Source organism: Tupaia chinensis, unplaced genomic scaffold (assembly GCF_000334495.1).
Source record: "Tupaia chinensis unplaced genomic scaffold, TupChi_1.0 Scaffold000085_1, whole genome shotgun sequence".
Classification (NCBI taxonomy): Eukaryota; Metazoa; Chordata; class Mammalia; order Scandentia; family Tupaiidae; genus Tupaia; species Tupaia belangeri.
Window position 1 is genome coordinate 5,997,032 of NW_006159547.1, and position 11,530 is coordinate 6,008,561.

An 11,530-nucleotide genomic window follows, 5' to 3' on the forward strand; every position below is an offset into this window, starting at 1 on the left:
CCTTGCTTTCTCTCTCTCTCTCTCTCTCTCTCTCTCTCTTTCTTCCTCTCCCTCTCTCTCTCTGTCCCTCTCTGGTCAAATTGAAAGGAACAAATGAATAAATAAATAAAGTTAAATAAAATAATTCTTGAGAACAGCAGTTAGCCTAACGACTATGTCACTGAACTCCCACATAGTTGACCGCGGTTCGAGTCCTGGACCCAGTGGATTAAACTCACCCTGGGTGCGTGTGTGTGCATGCCCAAGATCCTGAGAGGATAATGGAGGAGAAGGAATTGCAGCGTGGCCATCCTCCCTGGGGGGTGATTTCTCTCTTTCTGTCTCTCTGTGTCTCTCTGTCTTTCTGTTGAGCGCACATGCCCTATAGCAAAAACCTCTCAAAAAAAAAAGTAAATAAAAATAAAATAATTATTAAAAATAAAAGTTCTAAACCTAAAAGGACTTCTTTCTTTCAGCTAATATAATCTTTTTTTATACTCCTCAAGCATCATCTTCTGAACATTAATTCTGTTTCTCATAACTAAGATACATATTCTTTTAAAGTTATTCTTAAAGAAACTCCAAAGTAACAGAAAATCAATGCGTATTTTATAAAACTTTCAAATTTTCAAAGAAATCACATTAAGCAATTTGTTTATATGCCCATAGATAAGCTTAGTCTTAGTTGAAATCTTAATTTTATCATAAACATGTTTTAGTCCATATTTCAAAATGTATTATTTATCCTAATCAGTCTCCTTGAGGTTATTATAAAGAACCTGAAAGCAAATTTTTAGTTGTTATAGCTATTTCTGTAATCTACAGCATACATTCTTTCCTACTATTCATTTCAGCAAAACCCTAATGAAATACTCATTTCCAGAACACAACTGCCCAATTTCTTGAATTCAGCTACTAAAATAAATGACTTAGTAAAACTCACATTGTGACCCACAGAAATGTACTGAAATTTCCTAAAACTACCACCAATAAATGAACGAAAGTTCATTTAGATTTCAACATTCTAAATCTGTTTCTAGCTTTGAAATCTATAACATAGATACTTTTAGAAATTAAATATTCCTGCAGTGGGGCAAGCAGGCTCTGGACTCCCACATGACTGACCACAGGTTGAGTCCCAGACCTGGCGGTTGGGCTTGCTTTTTCATTTTCTCTCTCTGGTCAAATTAAAAAATAATAATAATAAATAAAATAAGTCTTTTTAAAATTTTTAAAAATAGTCCCACAGTTTTACCCATACATGGTACTTATTTATAAGTAACTTAAGGAGAATTTAACAGATAGCCAAGGCTCTATCCTATACCAGTAACTATAACAGTTTCCTGAGACTTAATCTAACAGTCACCTCAGCTGTTAACCAAGTGAGTTAAAAACCAATCCCTAGTCAAGACCAGCAGATTGCATAATTGTTACATCGCTGGATTCCCACATAGTCAACTGAGGTTCAAGTCCCGGACCTGGAGATTTAAAACCCACATAAGGAACGTGTGTATGCATGCCCAAAATCTTGAGAAGAGAATGGAGAAGAAAGGACTGCACCATGACCATCCCACCTGGGGGGTGATTTCTAGCTTTCTGTCTGACTCTGTTGCGAGTGCATATAAACCCTATAGCAAAAAAATTCTCTTTAAAAAATAAAAAAATCCCTAGTCAAGGTTGCCTACAGATTTAACATGCAAGTGTAGTAAACAAAAGGGAAAAAAATTATTGCATTTTCTAACAGTTTGATAAGATGGCCAAAACTGGCTTAAGAGTTTGAATTGCTCGAGACTCGATGGTGGTACAGTGGTAAAGCAACAGGACTCGCACAGGGATGGTCCTGAGACCTCCCTGTGCCAGGAGCACCTGTGATCTGGGCTGGAGAGGCTAGGAGGGGATCACAAGGTAAAAATTGTGTCCGTCTGTCTTTCTTCTCTCTCATGAAAGAAATACACAAAGGGGCAAGCAGGCAGCCGTGGTGGTTAAAGTGCTACCACCTGGTTACCACATGGCTAACCACTGTTGGGAGTCCTGGACCTGGCAGCTTGCTTTCTCACTTTCTCTCTCTCTTCTTTCTCTCTCTTTAAAAAAAGTCTGAGTTGTTAATTACTAAATATATTTACAAACAATTACATACCTTAGTGATATAAAGATTTTAAATGAATGACAGTAAAAATTCTAATTACATATTAATTGTTAGGGTTGTTTTCTGTAGTTAGGCTTCCAAATTCTGGATAAGAAACAAGACAGGTTAGGGGTGCTGGACTCCCGCATGGCTGACATGGTTCGACTCCTGGACCTGGTGGCTTGCTTTCTCACTTTCTCTCTCTCTCACTCAGTCCCTCTATGGTCAAATACAAATAAATAAATGAATGAATAAATAAAGTTAAATAAAAATAACTCTTAACAAATAATAATAAATAAGGACCAGCAGTTGGCATAATGGTTATGTCGCTGGACTCCCATGTAGTTGATTGTGGTTGGAGTCCTGGACCCGGTGGCTTAAACTCACGCCGGGTGCATGTGCGTGTTTGCCCAAGATCTCGAGAGGAGAATGGAGGAGAAGGGATTGCGGCATGGCCATCCCCCCGAGGGGTGATTTCTCGCTTTCTCTCTGTCTCTGTCTTTCTTTCTAGCAAACACACACACCCTATAGCAAAAACCTCTCCAATAATAATAATAATAATAATAAATAAACTTAAATAAAATATTTTGAAAAGAAGAATCACTCAAGCACATGTAAAAATCCAGCATCTTGGTAACCTCCCTTCTTCCAGTGGATTCTAAAAATCTGTTTTTCAAATAAAGAATGGAGGTGACACTGGCACAGGTACTGCCCCTCTCCCCAGCCACCTCCTTTAGGATACTGACTTAAGTAACACAGTAGCATAGCTAAGGCTATAAGCAGTCTAAAGTTCTTTAAAAAAAAAAAAAAAAAAACACAACTTTGAATTGCTATTCTCAACTGTTTACCTGGTAGAACCTTGCATCGTCATGGAAGATACATAGAAATATAAACAGAAGTATTATATTCAGTTAAGTCAAATAACCTCTTATACTAAACCCCAGTATAAACAAGTTCTAGTAGGTGACAGCTATTGTTTAAATCCCTCCCCCCCTAAAAAAATTTATGCATTGAAATCTGGTGAGTCACAGTTGTTCCAACTGTGGTGTTGAAAGGTGAACTCTTTGGGATGTGACCACAGGAAGGATTAAGGTCATCAGGGTGGGGCCCCCATGTGACTCGTCCTGCGTTTATAAAAAGAGAGAACAAGAGAGACACACATGTGCTTGCCGTGTGATGCCCTCTGCCATATTTTTCATCAGGAAGAAGATCCTTATCTGATGTATTCCCCAGACCTCCAAACCACAAGCTGAATAAACCTTGATTTTTATAAATTACCCAGCTTCAGGCATTCTGTCATTAAGCAGTGGAGAACAGACTGGAAGAATGACCAAGTTTTTTGGTTTTGTTTGATTATTCAAGAGAGAGCATTTGAGTGCACACGAGAGAGAGAAAGAGAGAGAGAGAGAGAGAGAGAGAGAAAGAGAAAGCAGGAGCACCTCCCCAGGGTCTGGTCCCACTCAGATCCCACACTCCTGACGCCCAGCCTGTCACATCCTGGGCACTTGCATGTGCGTCTGGAGTCTTTTCAAGCTGCCTGGGCTGGGGATTCAAAAGGCAGTGGCCATGTCGGATCCGGCTTCTCCCGAGCAGGCCATTACGAGTGACCGAGTTTCAAGACACTTAAAATTGAGATTATTCTAGTACAACTTACTTTTATCTGTGAAATGTGAGAAAGGCAGATACTTAATTTCATGAATGCTTTAAAATATGAATGTTTAAGTGTAACAATATTGGAAGGTTATAAATGATGAACTTATGTGTACAAGAGAAAAACAAACCAAAACTTTTTTTTTTTTTTAGAGAGGTTTTTGCTATAGGGCGCGTGCGCTCGCCAGACAGACAAAGAGAGACAGAGAGACAGAAAGCGAGAAATCACCCCCCAGAGGGGATGGCCAAGCCTTGCGCAATCCCTTCTCCTCCATTCTCCTCTCAGGATCTTGGGCACGCACGCACATGCACCCGGCATGAGTTTTAAGCCACCAGGTCCAGGACACGAACCACAGTCGACTACATGGGAGTCCAGCGACATAGCCATTTTGCTAACTGCTGGTCCCCAACACACGGACGGTTTATTAAGCACTAGACTGAACACAGACGACTCTCTCCACTCTACTTCTTAACTACCTACAAGACCTCAGTCAAGTCAGTAACTTACCTTCTCTGCCCCAACTCCCACAGGGCTGCAGCGAGAATGAAATACACCAGTACATGTAAAGTGCTCAGAACTGTACCTGGTGCTTAATAAGCATACCGGCTTGTCTACTTTAATTGCATAATTATTATTTTTATGAGACATGGCATCTCAGCTCAGACACTTCATTATAAATCCTGACAATATTAAAATTCAATTTACCAATGAGCTCAAACATGTAGAAAAGTTGGGCATAAAATCATATTAAGTAGCCTCAGTGTTTACACTACATCTACTCCCCTCACCAATCCAATTTTCTTAAACTCTGAGTCATGACTAGCTTCTCTCCTGACTCATCACTTAGAAAGGTAGACAGTCTGGAACACACCGAAAGGCATTTCTTAATCTACCTGGATTTATGAAGTTTACTAAGTGGAACATGCCCTATATCATGTTCAGGAAATATAATGAATAGCTATGATCTAAACTGTGTTCCCTCAAAAGTTCTTTCTGTACATTAAATGCTCCTTTATTCTCCTTTTACCATCCTGAGTTCAAACTAGGGAGTAGATGTTATAACTCCACCAGAATAGAAAAATAATTTATCATGTAAATAAATTAAAAACCCACATTTCCTGACCAGTGGCCAAACATAAATTGTGCTGATGGACTAGGGTTCCAAATTTTGCCTAGCAAGCCATAGATCAGAGGGTCGGATCAATCTCTGAGCCTATCAATTTGACCTTAATTTCTATTCAATTTCATATTTTCACTACTTTCTCCACTCAGATATTTATATTATTTAAGATAACCTTTCATTTAAAAAAAAATTACAGAAAAAATGAAGGGAACTATGCTCAATAATGCAAGATCGGCTGACTTTCGAAAGCTCTTAAAAGCCTTTCCATAAATGCATACATACACCAAAAGAGTACAGAAATGTTTAGAATATTGTTCTTTACCTTCTATATGATCTTGAGTCATTTAAATTCTAAGACTATTTTTTTCCTCCAGAAATGAGGATAAAAGAGTAGCTGTAACTACCATATGGAATTTGCTGTGAGCCTTAATTAAGACAGCACATAAAGCTTGTTAACCAACCAATGCAAACAGAAGCTTTAAGTATATGGTAACTTTTTATTCAAACCAAAACTTCAGTGCCACTTCTACCTACTGAAAGATTATATTTTCTAAAGTAACTATATCTATTAATTCATGTATGCAAACTTATTCCACGGCATTAACTTCACAGGCAATTTGAGAACAAGTGAATAATTGTCTAGAAACACTTCCCAACTATTCTTCCACTTGAGCTCGGTACCCTGCTCAGGAACTAGACTATACTTATCACTGTACTTACTGTATTTTCTTATATTACTTGAGAGCACTTTGTGGGCATTTCTATATCCCCATTCTGCAGCCAAATAGTTTCCTAACCCTTACATACCCTGAAATTACCGGGGGAACTTGTAGAAGTATCAATGCCTAAGATCCATCCAAGACCCATTAAATCATTAGGGCAGTGGGCAGCAGGTAGTGTGGAGGTTAAGGCACTGGATCCAATATGGCCAACTCCATGGGTCAAGTCTTGGATCTGGCAACTGGAAAAACATGCCAGGCATGTGTGCCCAAAATCTCAAGAAGAGAATGGTAGAGAGGAGACTGTGGTGTGGCTATCCCCTGGGGGGGTCATTTCTCATTTTCCCTCTCTTTCTCTCTGTGTGTCTCTCTCCAGCAAGCACACATGCTCAACAAAAACTTTAAATAAATAAGGGCATGAAAGATGGAGAAGACAAAGAATCAGCATGGAGGGAAGAGCACTTTCTTAAGCTCCTTGCAGATTACCAATGTGCTGCCGGAGTTAAAACCCGCTGCATTCTGATACTTAAATACTATGCAGTTATGCATACGTGTATGTGAGAACATATGCAAAACTGGGTCTAGAAACATATACGAGGCTTGAGTCAAAACTCTCATCCTCAGTTTCCCCCAACCCAATCATCTCTTCCTTTTAAGTACTCTTTCTTCCTTTTTTTCTTTTTTGTCATAGGGCACATGTGCTCCCCAGAGAAAGAGAAAAGAAAGAGAAAATGAGAAACCAGTCAGCCACCATGCCTACCAGGGAATGGTCAGGCCACAATCCTCTCCTCCATTTCCCCCAACTGCCCTTCAGGATTTTGGACATGCGCACACGCACACACACGCACGCACACACACACACACACACACACACACACACCTATTCTGTTTTTCAAGCCTCTTGGTTTGGGACTTGAACCCACAGTCAGTCATGTGGGAATCCATGCACCATAACCACCACACCACAGGCTGGCGCAAAATACACAGTATTTCTTTTTTAAAAAAGAATGAGGTATCTAGTTTTAGTTATTCATTCATTTATCTTCATTTGACCAGAGAGAGATACAAAGAGAGACAGAGAAGTGAGAAAACAAGCCCCTAGGTCCAGAACTTGAACTGTGGTCAGCCATGTGGGAGTGTCCAGTGCCTTAACCACCAACCCACCTGCTGGCCTCAAACACACAATATTTTTTTAAAGAATTATTGATTTAATTTTTTATTATTATCATTTTTTTTTTATTTGACCAGAGAGAGACAGAAAGAGAAAGGGAGAAAGCAAGCTGCCAGGTCCAAGACTTGAACCGTGGTTGGCTGTGTGGGAATCCAGTGCTCTCGACCACCATGCCACCTGCCGGCTCCCAATACACAATATTTCTAATAAATAATTAGTTACGGGCTGCGTTAAGGTGATCTTTAAACAGTTAACCCAGTAGTTTTATTTTTTCTTCACATAATTATGTCTAGGCTTCTTCCTAAATTACATCCCTGTTCCTTGAGAATAAACTCCTTTATTCTTGTTTCCTCCAGTGCTTAGGAAGTGTCTCGTACACAGACATGCAACAAACATCTGACTGATGAGATAAGCATCCACAGAAACTACCGGCAGAGCATAGGTCTCATACAAATTGTCCAATTCAGGCTAATTATTACCCAAATGAAATAGAAAAAGCAAAACCTGAGAAAATAGGGGTTTTGTTTATTTGTTTGTTTTGTCTCTTAGCAAATGAGATGAACTTAGGTATACCCCATTAAACACTGGATATTTGGACTTTCAGAGTCATCAAACACAGAATCCACTCTCTCTCCAACCTTCCTCAGCCAGTTTCAGTTTTTGACCTGCTTCCATGCTAAATCTATCTTCTAGTTGATTTTGGTATCTTTAGCAGCTATCAGGTACTTTTATAACAATAACATGTAATACTTTTCAACTAGTAAAATGAGTTAAAATCATAATGAATGTGTTATACAGATGCTTAATAAGTACTTCTGAAAGAAATTGTCAACCACTAAAATAGGCTGTCTACATACAAACTACATGTTAATCTATTAATATAAACTTGGCTGGGAATACTGTCTGAAAATCATAGTCTTACTCAAGATAAAATGCAAGTCTATTTTTGACTGTTGACAGATTTTCATCATTTTACAATATTTTCATAACTAAAAAGCTTATAAAATATGTTTTTTCAAAACACAAGGGCTAAGTTATATTACACAAGAAATGCTATAGCAGCTGGCATTCTCCTCATTAAAACTACTAGATGAGGGGCCAGCAGGTGGCACAGTGGTAGAGGGCGCTAGACTCCCACATGGCCAATTGTGGTTCAAGTCCTGGTGGCTTTCTCTCTATCTCTCTTTCTCACTCAGTCCCTCTCTGGTCAAATTAAAATGAATAAGTAAAATAAAGTTAAATTTTAGATTTATTTTAAAAAATACTAGATGAATAGCACACAATTCTAAAAAATAACCAAATCAATATTTATGAGGCTACCAAGTGGCATGGTGGTTAAGGCACGGAATCCCACATGGCCAACCATTTCAAGTTCCAGACCTGGTGGCTTGTTTTCTCACTTTCCCTCCATCTCTGTCTCTCTGATGAACACACATGCTCTACAGCATATTTAAAATAAATAAATAAAATAAAATAATTATTTAAAAATAGGGGGGATGGTCATGCCGCAATCCCTTCTCCTCCATTCTCCTCTCGGGATCTTGGGCAAGCATACACACGCGCCCGGTGTGAGTTTAAGCCACCGGGTCCGGGACTAGAACCACGGTCAACTACACGGGAGTCCAGCCACATAACCAGCTAACTGCTGGTCCCATTAAATTTTTTTTTGACCAGAGAGAAAGAGAAGAGAGAGAAAGAAAGCAAGTCACCAGATCTGGGACTCAAACCATGGTCGACCATGTAGGACTGTCTAGCGTCTTAATGACCATACCACCTGCTGGTCCCCTTTATTATTTTAATTTGACCAGAGAGGGGCAGAGGGAGAGAAGGTTGGGACAGGGAGAATGAGAAAGCAAGTCACAGGGTCCAGGACTCGAACCACAGTTGGCCAGAGTCCACATTACCTGCTGGCCCCAAAAATCAACAATTTAAAGATAAGAAAATGGGACTAGCCAGTTGTGTGGTAGTTGGGGCGGCTGGATCCCACAGGGCTGACTGTTGTGGTTGTTTGAGTCCTGGATCTGGTGGCTTGAAGAACATGCTAAGTGTGTGTGCAAATGTGTCAGGAATCCCCAGAGGAGAACGGAGGAAGGGACTGAGGTGTGGCCATCAATCCGAGGGGGTGGGATTTCTCACTTTCTCCAATGAGTACACCTGTGAACCCTGTAGCAAAACTAAAAAATAGTAATAAAAAGGTCTACCATTATGATATATGTTTTTGCAACGTATATTTTACTTTAAAATAATCTGAAAACTTATTTTTAAAAGACTGAAAATGTGAGAAGGAACCACTCAGAAATTATACCTGTTAATGAGACACTGTGGTAAAACATTACCATGTTTTGTTGAGTCCTACAGCTTAAAACAGAGCCATAGTTACCACTAAGAGAAAGCAGTGCTCAATTCCCTATTCAATAAAAAAGGTTCAAATTCCACAGGCAAAAAAAGAAAAAAGAAAAATGGTACCCTGGGTTGTTTGTTTTTAAGGAAGATTAAATTTAGGAGCTGCCAACACCCAAACGAAAAACATTCCAAAGTATTAGACTCAGTTGTAGTGGGGAGTCATCTACATTCTCTGCACTATGCTCCCTTACTCAAAGCCAGAGTCCTAACAAAGGATGTTTCTTAGGACACAAGATACACCTTACTTCATTCCTCCAACAAACATTAGTCGTGTTTAAAAAAACAAACAAGCAAAAAAGCCCTTGAAAAATCATTTTAGCACAACCAGCCAGAAAAAACGTGAAGATTAACATCTGCCAAGATATTTCCCAAAATGAGCCCCCTGTCAGATGAAGAATAAGGAAAACAGTGAACATGACAAATTCGTTTATCTGGACCATCAGCTACTTTTAAAAATAAAGTTGCGGAATGTAGCTGTTCCAAAACCTTGTCTTCAATTTCCTCTTAATCTTCATATTTCAACTTAAAAAAAAAAAAAAAAAAAAAAACCCTGGAAATTTGATTACCACTCTTATGAATTCCTTTTAAAACAATTTAATGAATAACAGATCTTCTGTGCAAGTAGCAAACCGCAGAGGACAGTACCCTGGCTGATAAAAATCTATCTGAAACACTTATATAAAAATGCATTCTACAAAGACACATTGTGATTATCCAGGTACAGAAATCATATTTAGAGTTAAACATTTTGACATATTTGATATACACGCTTTTTGCAAATGCTTTTAGTTATACCACAATTAAAGTCAGTAAATTCTCAATAGTTAATGAGTAGTGGCAAAGCTGAATGAATAAAGGGTGGAGAGGGAGAACTAAAGAGCCAAAGAGAAAAAAGATACAGCTTTTGGTGAAAACAAAGTAGCTGAACCACTTCCCCAAAACTTCGAGCTGCTATGGGAAATTTGATTACCACTCTTATGAATTCCTTTTAAAACAATTTAATGAATAACAGATCTTCTGTGCAAGTAGCAAACCGCAGAGGACAGTACCCTGGCTGATAAAAATCTATCTGAAACACTTATATAAAAATGCATTCTACAAAGACACATTGTGATTATCCAGGTACAGAAATCATATTTAGAGTTAAACATTTTGACATATTTGATATACACGCTTTTTGCAAATGCTTTTAGTTATACCACAATTAAAGTCAGTAAATTCTCAATAGTTAATGAGTAGTGGCAAAGCTGAATGAATAAAGGGTGGAGAGGGAGAACTAAAGAGCCAAAGAGAAAAAAGATACAGCTTTTGGTGAAAACAAAGTAGCTGAACCACTTCCCCAAAACTTCGAGCTGCTATGGATATAACCAAAACTTTTTTGGAGCTGTGTTGTTTCAGACAGGAAGGTGCGATTATATACTAATTTAAAACTTTTTACCAGCCATTCTAATAGGAAGATGCTGGCGCCTCCAGAAACGTTTGCAGACTGCTCAAAAATACCAAAACAAAACCACAAGAAAACCAGTACCACGAATGTTTCCAGATACAGATTCGTGAGTGGCTATTCATCCCTATGGTCCTAAATATCACTCAGAAATGAACTGTGCTCTGGGGCGCCCAATTCATCAACAGTCGGTTTATACATGAAATAGTGCACGCACTCGTTTGAATATACCCATCTTGCATTCATCGCGAGATAAAGTTGTCTTGGGTGTTGCTACAACCACGTTTCTTTTGCAGGTGTTATTAAACATTGCTAACAGAGGAGATCAACAATCTGATCCCTGGAAATCAACACGTGGGAAACTAGAGTATGTCGTCATCACCATAATCAATTTTTCTAACTGATCAAGCATAAGCAAGCAAGTCTAGGTAGGCTAGTCCTGAAGCCAGACGTCTTTGCACTCCTGTAAAGAAGGATCCAGTGGGAAGCCTGAAAAGCACGTGTCCTACTTTGGGCTTAGGGAACTTCCCAGGAAGCGTTTGTTTGGAGTACAACTCCGTCACCCTCGGCCAGCCCAACTCGGTGAAAGGATAGGAAGTGCGAGCTAGAGAGCTGTGGGCCCCGGAGACCAGGGCGCTCCCCGGCACAAGACACAAGGTGGCGGCCGCTGGCCACAGACCGGCCGCCGGCGCCGCGCTCACCTCTGCGGCGGGGATGTTGACCACGCCGGTGGATCGCCGCTTCTCCCGGAGCTTCCTCTTCTCGATCTGCCCCTTGCCTTTCCTGGCGCTGGGGCCCGAGCTCTTGCCTTTCTCCTGGGCGCTGTCCGGCTCCTCCTCGTCGCCCCGTGGCGGCGGTGCACCCGAGGCGGCCGCGGCCGGGGGCTCTTCCTCCGGCCCGCGGCGGCCCGGGGCG

At 40.1% G+C, this 11,530-nt stretch overlaps 1 protein-coding gene across 1 annotated transcript in view; it reads right to left on the minus strand.

Moving 5' to 3' along the window:
- The window catches only part of PAWR (pro-apoptotic WT1 regulator), a gene marked incomplete at its 5' end in the record, with an annotated part of 114,969 nt that extends 103,439 nt beyond the window's left edge, over positions 1-11,530 (minus strand). The window contains 1 exon segment of the mRNA XM_014585712.2: positions 11,317-11,530. Within this exon segment, the coding sequence (XP_014441198.1) occupies positions 11,317-11,530 (214 nt within the window).